Genomic DNA, 18,712 nt, shown 5'->3' with positions numbered 1-18,712 from the left:
AATCTCTTTTTGCCTTTTCTCTCCGCTAAACACTTCCATTACACGTCAGGATTCTCTATTTATGGATGAGAACTAAGCTCTCTGAATTTCAAACAAATCCAGAAAACCTGATAAAATTCTCACTACCAATAAGTAAGACACGCTTGTAAAACATACTTTCAGTGTAAGTGATTATTTGTTTTGTTACTAAAGAAAATACACACATATATTATGCACACACACATATAGATGAAAAGGCAGGCGTAGCTGTTGAGTAGAGACGTTTGCTTAGCAGCTGTTTGGATTACAGTTGGATTCCATCGCATGGTATATTGATCAAAAGGCCTGTGGTAGCCCAATGTGCTTTTAGCGGGATTTAGTAAATGGAAACTGTGTGGAAACTCAGTGTAGGGACAGTTCTTACTCTTGGGTGGTAGAATTAATCTCTCACCCTGCTTTAACACATAAGCCTTGGTTGTAGTCCATGGATTTCACTGTTGTAGGCATTCTAGCCCTGCCTGAGAATTTCTTTCTTCCTTTCACCAGTGATTGAGGATTTGAGAAAGGGTTATGTGTGTTGCTTCTGTGATGCAGAAATATATTAAGGCATATGTAAACACTAATAATCACATATTATTATCATTGATATTATGAAGGCAGAGAGCTGGCATGATCATTAGCATGCCAGAGAAAATGCTCAGCCATATTTCGTTTGTCTTCATATTCAGAGTTCAAAATCTGCTCAGGTCAACTTTGCTTTTCATCCTTTTGGGCTTAGTGAAATAACTACCAGTCATGCAGTGATGCTGATGTATCAACTAGCCCAAGCTCCGCAAATTTCTGGCTTTATGTCCAGAGAAGAAAGGATTATTATTATTATAATTATTACTAGCAGAAAGACTGCCCTCCAGGCAATTTTCTGCTGGTTGCTGAATAATATTTACATCTAATCCCCAATTAGTGTAATATTTCTGAAATGGTACATCTAATTTTCCTTTCTATCCTTTATTCATCTAATAGTACTTACTCACACAGTAAATATTTCTTTCATTATTTTGTTGCGGTCTTAATCTCTCCTTTATTTTAATCAAACTCAAAAGTAGTTCATCTTTTATGTGGTCAATTATGCTTTTGAAAAAGCAGGCATCACACAGGTATTATTCTACAGTGTATAGCATATCAAACAGCCATACCAACAAATTCACCTGTGATTATTTTTTTCAAATTATGCTAGTATAGCAATTTTAAATTAACCCGACTAACCCTTCTTTTGACCTCCCAGTAACTTGGAGTTGTCATCAGATTAAAGATGTGAAAGCATGATTTCAAATTTCCCCTTCAAATCCTGCCCCAAATGTTCATTGGCTTGATGGCAAATAAAGAGTGTTTTCTGCATGTGTATTTGTGTTAGGCACACATGTGTAAATTACTGAGAAAGAGTTTTGAGCATCCACTTTGTTGGTGAAAGTTGAAAATGTTGCATTTAAAGTCTATATACTTTTACCCTGCATGCGTAAGTGAAAGCAAGGTATTGTAGTTGCTTGTCTTTGACTGTGTGTTTGCAAAATTACTGGAAAATGACTGAATGGATTTTCACCAAATTTGGCACAAATACTCATTGGGTGAGTAGCTCAAACTCATTAAATTTTGGTGGACGGGTGAATCAAAATGTTTCATTTTCTTTGTTGCATATACGCAAACGATAAACAGGGGAAGTAACTCTTGATGTCATTTTGTTGAAATATGAATTCGTTCGAGAATATATTTATCAAATTAAATTTTATTTTATCCTTGTCTGTGGGTAGGGTATGCATTGCCTCTCTGATGGCTTATTTTTTGCTGTGTGTTATAATTGTGTGTGAATATAATTTGTTATGTATATAAATATATTTCATTTGCATTTGAAGCATGTGGGTATTAATATATTTTGTTTTGTGTATATACATATTTTGATCATTAGTTTGTTATTAAAAGAGGATTTTAATAAAAAAAATTGCAAATGCAAAATCTCTGATGTTTGTTCTTTTAAAGGCATCATAAAAATATTTAGGGATATACTTGAAAAAAATACTGTTGCCTTTAGCACATGATTGTATAAATAGTTTATTATCTGTTGATAGATATAAGTTGCACATCTTAGTATTAATAACCTTATATAAACACACAGCTACAAATGTACAAAGATGGGAAATGATTTTTTTTTTTTTCATTCTTGTTTATCATATAAACTATGATAACACAAATAGTGTAGATTTCAGCAAAGGAATTAACTATGACAAATATACACATAAAGAAGAGAGGGGTGGAAGAGGTAAGAGATTAAAACGACACTATCTTGCAGTCAGGTTTTTCAAAACTGCTTGTAGCTAATTAAAATATTTTCATAGAAGAGAAAACCTTAAAGGCCACATTTTGAAATTAAAAAAAGAAAAATGAAAATTTTAACTTTTAAAGATTTTCTAAGCTATGGAGACTTTAATACTTTATTTTAACTAATTAATAAACTTTCTCCATTTAGTATAAATCATTATTATCATTATCATTATTATTAAGGTGGTGAGCTGGAAGAATTGTTAGCATGCCAGACAAAATGCTTAGCAGCATTTCTTATAGTTTTACATTCTCACAGTTGTTTTTCATTCTTTTGGCTCAATGAAATAAATACCAGTTGTGTAATGGGGACAATTTAATTGATTAGACTCTCCCTCAAATTTCACACCTTGTGCTAATAGTAGAAATAATAATAATAATAATAATTATTATTATTATTTCTATGACATGATGTGAAAATGCATGATATAGAGGTTAAGGTTTAGGGTTCGCTAACGTAAGTTTGTGGGTTTGACTTCTTGAGCAAGGTACTTCATGTCATGTTACTATCAGTCACATCTAGTGGCCACTCAAGGGTGGGAGGGCCAAGAGACTCTATGTTTGTTTACAATTACATAATCCTCTAGAACAACTAGTGAGAATATGGTGAATGCTACCAGATTCTATCTTTTACTTGTCTATGAGTGGTGGGGGGACATGCTTAAATAATTATCAATCATGCACTTGGGTTAATTTAATTGACAAACCTGTAAGAGATAGTTTCTTAGATTTATAGTCAAGAATTGAAACTTTGACCTAGATTTTCTTAAGACATTTTTTTTGTTTTTGTTTTGGCATTAGTGAAATTGATGAGGTCACTTAGTTACTTTGTTTGAGTAAAATTCTATGGTCATTTTGAGGTTATGATAAATAATGCATATACACTCTTTTGTTCTCAAACATACATTGAGTTTTCTCCATATGTATCAGTAGGAACTCTGAGAGAATATCATCAATCCGTATATTTTTGCTTCCTCATCCTATAGCAAGCATCTTTTCCTATTAGACACACTCCTAAGGATGCTGCTCAAGCTTAATTTCTATTGTACCACTAAAATGCTGACTACTACTATGGCCTTGATTACTGACTGTACAGGTAACTAAAAACTAAACAATATAGTTCTCTCTTCCATGTTGATTATTACGCTGTCTCACAGACTTTGAACATTTAATTGTAATACAACCCACTACATTTGGTAAACCTGACACAAGAACAACAGCGTTCTGTTACAACATCTTAAAAATTACAAACCTTGTGTCTAAATTAAAAACAGTCATGATGATGATAGTGATGATAGCATATTGTGCCAAAAATGCCTTGTTAGATTTGGATCTACTCTTTCTCATTCACCAAATGAGCCCCTTTAATTTAGCCCAGATTCCTTTCAATTTTGGTGTATCGATGCAACTCTGAATTTTGACTACGATCAACCAATTATTTTATCTTGTAAATTAAAGAATTTGATGTTATTTGGCATTAAAGTTGGGAAATTTGGGTAATCTCAGCCAATCAACAGACAGCATGGTATTAGCAGTTGTTACCATGATAACCACACACTGTGTTGTGGTTCACTGTTGTCTGTGCTGCTGTTGTCTATGTTGATTTTTCACACTTAATTCTTCACACCATGAGATTCTTTTCACCTGTGTGTTTTGTTTCAAACATTCTGTGTTAGTTTATTACATATCTTTTAATGCTTCTGTGTGTTACTATTTTTCTATGCTTTTTTCTGTGTTAGTATTTTTACATATTTTTTTATTTCATATATTTTTGAGACTCATTGACTCAGATAGCTGGATTTATGATTTCCCTAGGGGAATTCTGTTCATAAATATTTAAATTAGGAGTATTTCTTAAACTGTTAGCTGCACATTTGAACAGCTTAAATCAAATTTAGCCCATGTAACAGGAACTGAGAGGGATATTGTGGAACAGATAATTTGACATTATTTTTGAATTCTGCATGCAAAAACGTATAAGATACTGGTATTCATTTCCTTGAGACAAATTCTTTGTTGACCAGTGTTATTTTTAATGTAGTTTACAAATCCAAGCATGAAAACGTTACTCAACTTTGGAGTTTTGGAGACAGACACCCCCTTCACACACACACGCATGACTGCATAAATGCATATATAAACTTATATATGAATACATACATCCATGTATACATAATACTGAAATGCACATTAAAGTAAATACATGCAAACAAATATATTAATATAACAAATTAAAAAATAATAAAACCATACAATCAATGCAGCTACAAAAGAAACAGTAAGATGATAGATGTTGATTTTATTAGGTATTTCTGTTTATTTAGAAACCTACAATGAACAGGTCAGATGCTAAACTCTAAATTTCACAGGGTACAACCTTAAAGTTGACACTGCTCCGCTAAATGTAAAAAATTTCTGTCTCACTATAGGCTAAAAATATACAGTTTTTTTTTATTTTTAAACCTCTGTAACGTTTTTCTCCAATTTTTTTTTCCTCTGCAACATCATACCTTCAAAGCAATGAGACTGGAAGGCTACATTACTATAGCCAATTTTCAGATTTTTTACTGTCTTTTAAAAAATGCATATTTTGTGAATGAAAAAACTAGATCCTTAGTTTTGGTCTCAGAGCTAAAGATAAATTTGCTCTTCATTTCAGTATCTTTTACTTGTTTCAGTTTTCAGACTACTGCCATGCTGAAGCACTGCCTTGAAGAATGGATTGACTCTAGAACCTTTTTTTTTTTTAAACCAGGTACTTATTCTATTGGTCTCTTTTGCCAAGCCACTAAGTTACAAGGGTACAAAGGAGCCAACACCAGTTGTCAAGCGATGGTGAGGGACAGACACAAAGACACACACACACACATATATATATATATATATATATATATATGACAGGGTTCTTTGTTTCTATCCACTAAATCCATCCACAATGCTTTGATTAGCCTAAGGGTGGGACTGAACCCAGAACCATGTGGTTGGGAAGCAAACTTCTTACTGCACAACAATGCTGGGACCTATACTCAATAATTTGCTGTACTGATTCAGAAATTGGTACTGAGCCTTCATTAAATTCATCAGTCTTGTTTATGCTTGATTTTTCCCAAATATTTTGGGGCTAGATGGATCTTCTCAAGCACTGGTTCTCTCTAGTCTAGCAGGACATTTCAAGCTTTTGTATATCCAGGCATACATTATCCAATGTGTCCATTCTCCCTCCCCCCTAAATATGGTATAATATGATTTGGATTCTCTTCTATAATACAAAGCTTAACCCACTGAATGGCTTTGAGGTCAGGTGGTTTCACAGGAGATACTACACTCAATAGTTCAAGTTCTTATTACAGACGTTGTATTGGAACCTTATTCAAGGTACATACCTTTGCTTGGCTGTGTACCTACTTGATAAATTCCATTCTTATTCGAGTAGTCAATGGCAAAGACATTCAATTCTAAAATCAATTGCTCTAACAACACAACGAAACAACAAAAACCATAATACTCACATTAGCATCGACAAAATTGATGTGAAATACCCCGAAAGATGGGGATGGAAGCTTTCATTACTGAATGTCAATATGACCTGAGGTAAAGGCTGTAGACTCAATACAATTATCTAACCATAGATTCACACACACACACATGCACACACACACACACACACACATGCACACAGCTACAACAGAAAGAAAGTAAAAAAGAAAGCAATGCTTCTTACAATTTCTTCTATCAACTGACTACCATCTTACATATTCTTTATAGCTCCAAAGCTAGAATATAACCCGATCTAAGGCAGAAAGTATTATAGACAAATAATTGAGAAGCGATCATAAGTGGATGATGGCAGATAAATGGAACCATCCAACTAAGATTTTCTCCCCCAAATTACCTTATTCCAAGCAATATTTTGGTTTCCTTTACGATTTTTTTTTTCCACTTTTTCTTAGCATTTCTCATTATAAATCCCTAATGTGCTGTCAGACAGCTTAGAACATTACCTTTATGATTGCTCTTTCTATAGTAATGCCTTAATATCTGTGTGCAACTTGAGATTATCCTTTAACACCTTTACAACATTATTTTTAGTTCTCTTCCCTTTGCCCCACCAACTGTACAAATTATGCAGCACTACCTTTTATAGTGAACTCATCAAAGTAAAATGTGATATTGCAATTGTAATATGCATTGCATGTATATCATCAATAGTGAAATAAAATATCTGTTAATCTACCTATCAAAATATTTAGCTATTCAGTTTTATACCAAACTAGCAGTATCGCCCGGCGTTGCTCGGGTTTGTAAGGGAAATAACTATATAAGCATTTTTAGAGAGTTATAGCCAAAAAATAGCAAAAAAATGCATTAAAAATGGAAAAAAAATGATGGTAAATTTTTTTTTAAATCGTTGACTCATCGTAGACATTTTTAGAGAGTTACTTCCCTTATATAATAGCGAAAAAAATGCATTAAAGTGGAGAAAATGATGGTAAATTTTTTTTTAAATCGTAGACTCATCGTAGATGTGTGCTAATACCCAGAAGGGCTCGATATGAAACACGACTATAAGATACCCAGGTTTGGTTAAACTGCACCGCAAAATGTGGGAGTAGTTAGGAATCTAAATCGTAGGAGACAGACAGCACACAACCTCACTTTTATATATAAAGATTACTGAGGATTAATGTCTGCTTAAGAAGAAATGGAAAGAAAATTACAAAGAACAAGCGAAAATATTTTCAAATCTGGTTGGTGTTAGGCTTAATCAGTAGAGCATCAGAAAAAATATCTTGTAATATCTAGTTATGTCCCTTAACATTCTGTATTGAAATCTACCTCAAGTCAGCCATTCTAAGGTTGATTGAATATGTACCAATCTAAGTACTGACTATACCCTTAAAAGTGGTTCTTCTACAAGACCACGGTCTAAAGACTGAAAACCAGTGAAAGAACAGTAAGAGAACAGGATAGATACTAAGGAAAGTTTATGATTAGAAATGAAAGACATGTTTTCTTCCATGAGTCTTAGTGCAAAGTCTTAGCTTGCCAACATGTATCCTTACCAACATGGTGATGGTTTGGAGTGATGTTGGAAACTTACTCTGCATATAATTTTCAAGAAAATGTTCCATGTGACTTGACAGTGAAACTAAAGCTATCCATCTAAACTAGACCTGGCCACTGCAGCAAAATCCTGTTTCAATAATGGTAGGCAGAATACAGTATACTACAGGTTAGCTTCCACAAAAAAACAAATGGCTGCTGACTAACAGAAAGGTATTTGCTGATAAAAATTAAAAAGTAGAAACCACAACTTACCAATTTGGATAAGAAAGCTGTACGTTGTACTTCTTCAAATGAACGGCATTCATTCCAGGGACTTCAAACTTCCAGATTGATCGAACATATAGGATTAGTCTATTTGTGCCACCAACCCCAGATAGAAAGATCTTGCTGGTAATATCCCTGAAGAGAAAAATAAACATACAAATATAAATGAATGTATACAAATGCATGCCTGTGTTTAATATGTAGATATTTTTTGTCACAGTTTCATAGAAGTTGAAAATATAGAATTGGTTAAGATTCCGTGTGTGTGCATGTGCACATGTATGCTGTTGGCAATTAGTTGGAACGGTGTATATGCTGAGTTTGAAAGAAAGTCAAGACTGAAATTCAAGGCTCAGTCATTTATCACTGCATGTGTGTGTGTGTGTGTGTGTGTGTAACAATAAATAAATGTATGCATTTATCATTTGTAAATGCAGATGCTCTTACACACATATTTTAAAATATAATAAAAATAAGAGGAGAAACTGCCATTTCACCAATAATTTTTTTTTTTTCCTATTTCATTTGATGAAAATTCAAAGAACTAAAATAATAGCTACTTGCTGCAGTCTAGTTTAGTGCAAATTGCTTGAAGTTCAAAGAAAATTTTACTTTCAAAAATCTATGCTAAGTTTTTTGGCACATGAGTAGGTTTTCTTTTAGGTAATAACACTCTTTTCTATTTTCTCTTTTCTTTTTCTTTTTCTCCAGTAAACTTGGAGTAATTTTGCTTCATCTTCTAGCCTCTTGGGAATGGGTAGCTTACGAGAAAAGATAAGCCTAAACTAGTAAGCAGAGAGATTTAATTATACTGAGAAGAAAATTCAAAACTGTATTACGTAATGGTTTCAAATCAGAAAACACGAGTAATGCAGACATGAGAAGGATGATGAGGACTGAATAAAGAAGTGCTATAGACTGTTGGAAATTGATAGCTAATGGAAATGTGAGACGGGACAAACTTAGATTAAATTAAATGAAATATGAAAAAATTGATGTATCATCTAATGAAGATAGTGATAATGAGAATAACACTAAGTTTTTCTTATCATCATCCTCATTGTTTAATGTCTGTTTTCCATGCTGGCATGGGTTGGACAGATTGACTGAGGTCTGGAGAGCCAGCGGCTGCACCAGGCTTCAATCTGATCTGGCAAAGTTTCTACAGCTGGATGCTCTTCCTAATGCCAACCACTCTGAGAGTGTAGTGAGCACTTTTTACATACCACCATCAGAGGAGCCAATCAGGCAGGCCTAGTAACTATCATGTTCAGATGGTGCTTTATACACGCCACTGGCACAGGAGCCAGTCTAGGGGGTACTGGCATCGGTCACATTTGGTTGGTGCTTTTTACGCGCCACAGGTATGGGAGCCAATCAGAAACACTGGCGCTGGCTATGATATTGGTTTTACTTGACTCAACAGGTCTTCTCAAGCATATCATATCGCTCAATGCATCAGGGGTATTCTTAGCAGGGCTGGACATGTGTGGCTGCGATCTTACTTTAGTTGCTAAGTCTTCTCAATCACAGCATATCTCCAAAGGTCCTGGTTTCTTGTCATTGCTTCTGTGGGGCCCAATATTCAAAGGTCATGCTTCTCCACCTCATTCCATGTCTTCCTGGGTCTACCTCTTCCACAGGTTCCTTCTACAGTTAGGGAGTGACACTTCCTCACACAGCTGTCTTCATTCATATGTAACACATGACCAAACCAGTGCAGTCACCACTCTTGCATACCACCTTTGATGCTTCCTATGCCCAACTTTTCTCTCAGGGCACTTTACACTCTGCTGTGTATGCACACTGACATTACACATTCAGCGGATCATACTAGCTTCATTTCTTTCAAGCCTACGCATGTCCTCAGCAGTCATGGCTCATGTTTCACTGCCATGTAGCATGGCAGTTCACACATGTGTCATACAGTCTACCTTTCATCATGAGTGAGAGGCTCTTAGTTTCCAGCAGAGGTGGGAGCTCCCTGAACTTTGCCCAGGCTATTCTTACTCTAGTCAATACACTCTCAGAGTAACTGCCCCCACTACAGACTTGGTCGCCTAGGTAGCAGAAGGTATTAACTACTTCTAGTTTCTCCCATTGTCATGAGATGGAATTTGTTTTCTGTACATCTTCAGTGTTTATTGCCCCAGTGCATCTGCCACACACAAAAACTATTTTCCCAGTTAACCTTCCTTTGTTATTGCTGCACCTTTTATGTGTCCATAGGTTACATCAGGTATATCATATGAACTTGCTGTCCATGCTTTTTCTACCTGAAGAGGGTTGTGATTTGATGGCCTTCCTACTTACTAAGGCTTTGGATTTTGCTAGTTTAAACCTAAGGCCCTTCAATTCTAGACCTTGCTTCCACACCCTAAACTTCGTCCCCAGTTCTGGCAGTGACTCGGCTATTAGAGCAAGATCATCAGCATAGAGGAGCTCCCAGGAGCAGCCTGTCTTGAATTCCTCTGTTATTGCCAGGAGGGCTATAATGAATACTGAGGACTGATCTTTGACGAACCCCTACTTCTACTTGGAATGCTTCACTATAATCGTTGCCAACCCTCACCTTACTGACAGCATCCCTGTAATGAAATCCGATTTCAGCTGAATGGGAGGGAAAGTAAGAAGTTGTGATATTCATGATTTCATAAAGTAAATTGGTTACAAATGAGAATTAGTAATTGCATCACACAGTTGGTTTTATCACACAGTTGGTTTGCAGTAGACTTACTGCAACATGAAAGCATCCAGCACAAATATAATAATGATATTACCATCAGCCTGGGCTACGGTAGAAGACACTTGCCTAAGGTGCCACACAGTGGGACTGAACCCCAAAACCTAAAATCATGTGGTTGGGAAGCAAGCGCCTTAACCACATAGCAATACTTTCATACACATGCACACATACGTACATAATATACATACATACACACACACACACACTTATATATAACTGTATACTCACACAGAATATTTATTAATATTGGCTATTTTCTTTGAAGTTTTACCAATACTGGCTTTCCAAAACACTGCTAAGCTGAAAATTTCCTTCTATACAGTAGTAATATATGTAGCCAGTTGATATAGTAAGCAAAACCACAAAAGTGGTGAGGGCAGGAAGGAGAAGTCAGTGATGTAGTGGGTTTGTATATTTTACACAGAATGAAAGGAAGCTTTTCCATTCATAGAAGATCAACAGTGAAATGATGGATTAATATGAAACATGAACCCTAAATCTAGGAGTGGCTGTGTGGTAAGTAGCTTGTTTATCAACCACATGGTTCCGGGTTCAGTCCCACTGTGTGGCACCTTGGGCAAGTTTCTTCTACTATAACCTCGAGCCGACCAAAGCCTTGTGAGTGGATTTGGTAGACGGAAACTGAAAGAAGCTCGTCGTATATATATATATATATATATATATATGTCTGTGTGTGTTTGTGTGTCAGTGTTTGCCTCCCTAGCATTGCTTGACAACCGATGCTGGTGTGTTTATGTCCCTGTTACTTAGTGGTTCGGCAAAAGAGACTGATAGAATAAGTACTGGGCTTACAAAAGAATAAGTCCCGGGGTCGAGTTGCTCGACTAAAGGCGGTGCTCCAGCATGGCCACAGTCAAATGACTGAAACAAGTAAAAGGGTAAAAGAGTATTCCAGAAAGATCTCTGCCATTTCTCCCAACAATAAGGATTCAATATCACAGTAGAACAGTGAAGAGAATGAGTGAACTTTTTAGATATAACATTGCATTTAGCTGATACCATAATTAGTATTGAGTCTTTTATTCAGTGCAAAGTGTTCATAACTGCACAAATATATAAAAAAAACAAGCAACATATTCTTTCATATTTTACTGGTTTCAATCATTAAACTGTGGTCATACTGGGGCACCACCTTGATGGGTTTAGCTGAACAAATTAACCTCAGCATTTAGTATTTTTTTTTAAGTCTGATATATATTCTATTAGTCTCTTTTTGCCAAACTGCTAAGTTATAAGATATAAACAAGGTGCCAGGTGGTGGGACTGATTCCAGAACCATGTGGTTGGAAATCAAACTTCTTACTACACAGCCATGCATTGTGTGTGTGTGTGTGTGTGTGTGTGTGTGTGTGTGTGGTGTGTGTGTGTGTGTGTATATGTGTGTGTGTATGTGTGTGTTTGTGTGCATCTATTTGACAGATTTGATAATAATTTGTGGTGTTTGTTTCAGCTCTCTGCACTCTCAGTTCTGGTATTGGTTTGTTTATATCTTATAACTTAGCAGTTTGGCAAAAAGAGACTAATAGAATATGTATCAGACTTTTAAAAAAATACTAAATGCTGGGGTTAATTTGTTCAGCTAAACCCATCAAAGTGGTGCCCCAGTATGGCCACAGTTTAATGATTGAAACAAGTAAAATATGAAAGAATATGTTGCTTGTTTTTTTTTTTTTAATATAGTTGTGCAGTTATGTACACTTTGCACTGAATAAAAGACTCAATACTAATCCAGTTGGGGTCAACATTGCATTTCAGCCTTTCAAAGTTGATAAAAACATACCAAGTCCATCACCAGTCTAAGATAGCACATTGGTGGAACTGCTACAATGTCACACTGCATGCTTTGTAATACTTGTGCTGGATCTTTGTGTTCTAGTTTCAAATCTCACCCTACTCTACTTGGGTGGTGGTCTTCCACTCAGTTTAGTACTCCCATCCAACCAAAGTCCAAATATATGGGAAACTGCCACCTGTGTCATCTCTTGTGAAAGGTAGAAGAGTCCAGTTTTCTGGACATTGTGGTAGAGCTGAAAAAGAGGTAATTTCTACTCTTCTCCTCTGGAAGCCATCTACTTGCAATACCAGAGGGCGCACACTCTCCTACCCTGATGTAATCTCCAGGGATACAGGCATCCAACAACAGGAACTCTGTAATGCCATGATGGACCGTGAAGTCTGGTGTAGCATGGTAAATTCCATTGTCTCGACCATGGTCGAACAATGATGATGATGATTAGTACTCCCCATTTACACCTTAGGTGTCTTTAGTCGAGTTCACTCTGTTGCAAAAATGTGGGCCAGATTTCCTGTTTGAGGATATTTTTCTACCTCCTACTCACCAGCCTCAGAGGCCCTGAAATGGGTTACAGTATTGGTTAATCTTCTGACTAGCACACACACACACACTCATCCTTGTGGGTTCAGTTGTATTTTACAGCTGAGAAAATTTTTGAGATGAGTAAATACTATCAAGTATGGGGCTGGTTGAAATTCAACTTTTTAAGAGCAAAACCAACCAGCCGCTCACTATGTATGGGATTCAGCCTTAGATATTTAATCATGCACCAGATTTGTTTGTGGAAAATAAGTAGTGAGAATATAAGCTAAGAATTTATAAAAGATAATCATGATGCAACATTAGCAATAATAGTAAAAAAAAAGAAGCCAAAAACAAAAAACAAAAACAAAGAAGTTTAAGGTAAAAACAAAATGAAAGCAAAATAAACTTTTAAGATAAAGATATCTAGGTAGAGAAACCGCTTCAGAAAGTGTATCTCCAGGGAGTAGATGAAGAGGATATTGATGCAGGCACCGCGGACTTGCGTTTGTGATATTTGTGGGAGGGAAGAAAGAAAGGAGATGAAATAATCAAGTAAAGAAGAAAAGATGAAAGGAAAAAGTTTAAAAGAGCTGATAGCCTATACATGGTTCAAAGACAAGTGATTGATAATGTGCTGCCTTTCATTAGACACTAAACATGTTTTACACCAGGGATATCATCTCTGTTTAATATATTTTACTTCAAACTAAATCGAAGATAATAGAAAATGGAATAAAAATGGAGTTATTTTGGATGTTAAACTTTATAACTTTTCATATCAGTGCTATAAAAAATAAACTGATACATAGTCAAAGAACTAAAAAAAGAAATTGATTTTCATTATACACATATGAGTGTACATTTGCATTCTATAAAAAATTGCTATTTGTGAGTAAATCATAATTAAATTTATTATTTTCCTTTTTTACCCATTCATTTTGCTTTAGTTTCATGGGTGGAAAGGACATTTTGTTGCCGAAGTAATCATTTTTATAGCTGGATGCTCTTCCTACAGCTAATATTTCAAACTACAAGTAAGGAATCTAGTAGTATTGTTCAGACAAACTGGAGCAAACAGTATTATGTGCCTTAATATGTCAGGGGTGTAAACTAAGTATTATTAAATATTTTCTCTTTTTACTGAAATGGAAATGATCTTCGAGAAAACATCACACATTAAACATATCTACACAGAACCATCGAAATGTTTGGCATTTGTAACCAACTTTCTAGTTGCATCCCTCAAGTGATTAGTGTATTTTATGCTGTCAACAATAATAATAGCATTCATAATCAAATCAAATTTTTTTCATTGTTGCTGGTTATATTGATGCGGATTTTATTATTGGTAATAAATATAAAGAAAAAATATTAGGAGTCTATGAATTAATGACTGAAAAAGAAAAGAAAAAGAAAGGGAACATTGCAAATGATATTGCAAACAAAAATAATGTTGATTAAGAAAATGTAAGGGATAATAAGGAAATGAAAATAAACCACCAGTTTTCATTGTTTCTATAAACTGCTGATATAAGAGAAATGCAGAAGTGAAAAGAAAATAAACTATATAAACATCTCAAATTGGAAACTAATGATAAAAGGGCAATAAATGATAGAACTACTTTGGGTATCTGTGTTATATAAATTTGCTGCTGTTGAGTGCATGATCAATAACAATTTATTGATTCAGATAAGTTTTAAATAACCCATGAAAAATATAAAGAGAGAGATGTGCAATTTTATTTTGAAATGTGGATCTATGACACTTAGCATCTGTAAGGGTTTCTTGGTTATTATTAAAAATGGTAATATTAAAAATGTCATTAAAAGTGTTAATAATAATGCTTAGCAGTATTTTGTCCATCTTTATGTCCTGAGCTCAAATTTGACCGAGGATGACTTTGCCTTTCATCCTATTGGAATTGATAAGATAACTGTGAATCAAGTACCGGGGCTAATGTAACTGTCTTACTCCTCCCTTCAAAAAGCACTGGCCTTGTGCTTTGAAACCATTACTAAAATGTTAAAACACTAAAACTGAAACTGTGAAATTTCTTACATTCTGGAGGAATGTAAATTGTTGGAGAAACTTTTAACAATTGTTGCATTGCCAAAGATTTATCTACATATGTATATTTAAAAAAAATTATAAGTGATGAAGTAGTACAAATGGTAAGCTTCATTGAATCAAATCTGCTTATATGAAGATTATTTCATATTTTATGTGAAGAAATGTTTGTTTTGCCCAGAAACTTAAAGATTATTCTGAAGCAAAATATTTGTAAGGTTTTGTGAGATTCTTAAATTCAAATACTCCATAATAAAGGTTAATATCTATGGCAATTAACCCTTTCATTACTGTATTTATTTTGAAATGCTTTAGATATAACAAACAATTTAGTAAAATAATTTAGTTATCATTCAGCTAGTGTTAGGAACATAACTTGTGACTAAGGTTTAGTGGAAGAATTTAATTCCAAACTTATGAAAACAAGACATTTGTACTCAGAGCTAGGGCCAGTTTCAGTTGGGTTGGTAACGAAAGGGTTAACCCATTGCTGATGAAACTGGTATATCATGGAGATAAAACTTCTAAATTAGATTAAATACAGCTTTTGCTACAATAAATATAATTGTTTTATAATATGAAAAAATTTCATGATTCAAGAAAAAGAAATTGAGAAATTTTGTGCTCTATAAAGTAAAAAAATTATTTTTTTATCAATGGAGGAAGGAAAAATAACCTTGGTTTTTGTAGCAATTCCAGAGAAATGAAACTAACACTTTAGCATTTAAACCAGCCATCTGTCTATCTGTTTATATTCAAACTGATTAGATCTAGCTTCTCACATCTACCCTACAATGCCATTCTAAAAATAAAAACATCACCAAAATTTTGAAGCAGTGAGATAATGCATGATTAATTCAAGATAATGTGAATAAATAAGCATTGCATTTGACAGAATAAAATCTGAATGCTAAAGGGTTAAAGCAGTAGGCTCACAGTTGACGTCTGTAGAATAATTCTGGGAGTAATAATTGGAGGAAATATTTAGTAGAACCAGGTGACTGGACACAGCAGAGATGAGGTAGAGAAAGATTAATGTTTTTGTAGAAGCTCTAGAAGAAGCAGATAGAGAAAACAACCAGTGCCTATTGCATATTGGTAAATGAAACCTCGACAATGAATGGTCCTGCAATGACAGATTTATTTTGTTTAATTGTTTCAGTTATTGGACAGCAGCCATGCAGTAGCATCACTTCAAAGTGTCCCAGTAGTTATTTTTTTATATTTTTAAGCCTGGTGCTTATTCTATTGGTCTCTTCTGCTGACGTTACGTCCTAAGTTACAGGCATGTAAACAAACCAGTACTGGTTGTGAAGTGATGTTGAGGAACAAACACACATACACTGGCCAAAAGAAGTTTAAGACCAATGATGACAGTTCTATTCCTTCATTAGTTTATTTTTAACAAACCTGTATAAAATTATTTTACTTTTTACAGTTTATGTAAATATTTTTCCTTTTTTGAATAATGATATAGGCATTATATATCTTTCTACAATTCGAATAATTTTAATGTGCAATTAGTTCAAAAGATTAGAAATTGTTGGCAAAATAAGCTTAAGACCATACGTAGATTATGCAAATTAATAAACCAAATGGGTGGTCATATCGTTGGTCGTATTGCACTGTTTTGTTTAATAATCGAGTATTTTTACGCATTAATTCGTAGTATCAACTGAGTTACGACATCTAAGATGATGTTGCTTCGTCAGCAAAATGTGTCCTTCATGAACATTAGGAAGCAATTAGGATGCAGCAAAACATGCTTGAGTTCAAGCATGGAAGCTTTACCAAGCCACTGGCCAATACAAAAATCGGCAAAGAATGGGCGCTCCAAGAAAAAAAAAACAGTACAGATGGATCAGCAAATTCATAGGCTCTCTGAAGATAATCAAATGCTAACAGCAGTGGACATTTGCAAGCAATTATCTGATGAAACTGACATCAGCTTTACATCACAAACTGCCTGAAAGAATTTGGGCTGCTTGGCCAGATCGCTCGAAAGAAGCTGATAATTTCAGAGATGAACTGGCGGAAGAGGATCAAGTTTGCTAAAAGCCATATTGAATGGACGGCTGAAGACTGGTCAAAAGTTCTTTGGAGCGACAAATCCCACTTCTGCATCTTTGGATCAGATGGAAAGACTTATGTTAGATGCCATCCAGCTGAAGAATTCCATCCTAAGTATGCCAAGAAAACGGTGCAAGCAGGACATGTGTGTGTCTGTGTGTGTGTGAGTACTGGTGTGGGCCGCATTCAGCAGCTCAGGTGTTGGTCCAATTGTTAAAGTTGATGGCAGACTGAACAGTGTAGGCTATCTGCAATTAGTAATTGAAAATGAGCTGGCATATTTAAATAATCTATTTTCCAGCATGACAATTGCCCCATTCATAAGGCTGGGAAAGATTTTCCATGTTTTGAGCACAATAATATGGTGGTTATTAAGTGGCCTCTACAGAGCCCGGATTTGAATCAAATAGAAAATATGTGAAATTATGTTTCTAAAAGAATTCATGCTAAAAGACTCAGTAAATTTGTCTCAATTACTTAATTTTATTGAAGAAATATGGCAGAACATTCCAAGTGATTTTTGTGCTTATTTGTTGAATTCCATGTCCTGTTGTTGTAAGGCCATAATTCAAAATAATGGCTATGGAACTAGATACTAATAATAAATTTTTATTCGCTGATCATTTGTACCATAAATTTTCAAATTAAACAAAATAATGTTGGTACTTTCTAAAACTTATTTTGCCAACAATTTTTAATCATTTGAATTAATTGCACATTAAAATTATTCAAATTATAGAAAGATATATAATACCTATATCATTCGAAAGAGAAAAAAATTCTACATAAACTGTAAAAAGTAAAATAATTTTATACAGTATTGTTTGTTAAAAATAAACTAATGAAGGAATAGAAATGTCATCATTGGTCTTAAACTTCTTTTGACCAGTGTAGATATAAGTATATATACCAAATCTACCAAATCTGCTCATGAGGTTTTCGTTGACCCAGGACTATAGTAGAAGACACTTCCCCAAGGTGCCAAGTAGTAGGACTGAATCCAGAACCATATTGGTCGGGAAGCAAACTTCTTACCAGACAATCATGCCGGTAGGCAATGTAAAATTGTAAGAGATTGTGAGACCCTACATTTGTAGTTGAGTATTTTAGCTGTGTTACTCAGAAGTAGTATTGCACACATATTTCTTTAATAGCTACATTGATTATTTTTTGGTGCTTTTGATGGAGTCCAGGTGGTGATGTTTTACTTGGAGGATATTTTGAGATCTTTGTTTATGAAAACAGAGAATGTAGTGGAATGTATATAAGGAGTGAAAGTGCTATGATCTTCACAAGACTGTGGGTGGTTAAAAGATGTTAGACATAAGGAGGAAAGGCTAATAATTAGCAAGTTCAGAAGTGTTGATCTTTGGAATAAGATATATTATAGTACATACTATATCCTATATTGTTGTAGGAAATTGAATTTACTTTGATGTATGATGTTTGAGAATAATCAAAAAAGAAATAAACACACCATTAGAACTGATAACCTTGCTCAGGTGTGCCAAATCCAATTAAAAGTTGGCTCCCAACTTTTAATGAATTTGTAATTCTAATAAAGTCCAGTAAGTTGGCATTAGTATTTCAAAGAAAGAAAAAAAAACAGCGGGCCTTCATAAGTCACATGCTCATAAGACTGGTTTCCTGGATTACTCACTTCTTGCCAGCTGAGTGGACTGGAGCAACGTGAAATGAAGTGTTTTGCTCAAGAACACAATGCATCACCTGGTCCAGGAATTGAAACCACAATCTTATGATCATGAGTGGAATACTCTAACCACTAAGCTACACACATCCACAGTAC

General features: G+C 34.7%; 1 protein-coding gene across 5 annotated transcripts in view; it reads right to left on the bottom strand.

Annotated features, from left to right (window-relative positions):
* LOC115216731 (N-acetylated-alpha-linked acidic dipeptidase 2) overlaps positions 1-18,712 on the bottom strand; it is a 1,056,093-nt gene that overhangs the window by 255,521 nt on the left and 781,860 nt on the right. For all 5 annotated transcript variants that reach the window (XM_029786272.2, XM_029786273.2, XM_029786274.2 and 2 more), the window contains one exon: positions 7,669-7,815. In XM_029786272.2, the coding sequence (XP_029642132.1) occupies positions 7,669-7,815 (147 nt within the window). The remainder of the gene's footprint in view (positions 1-7,668; positions 7,816-18,712) is intronic.

Source organism: Octopus sinensis, linkage group LG10 (genome assembly GCF_006345805.1).
Source record: "Octopus sinensis linkage group LG10, ASM634580v1, whole genome shotgun sequence".
NCBI classification, from domain to species: Eukaryota; Metazoa; Mollusca; class Cephalopoda; order Octopoda; family Octopodidae; genus Octopus; species Octopus sinensis.
This window is presented reverse-complemented; position numbering and strand designations above follow the sequence as displayed.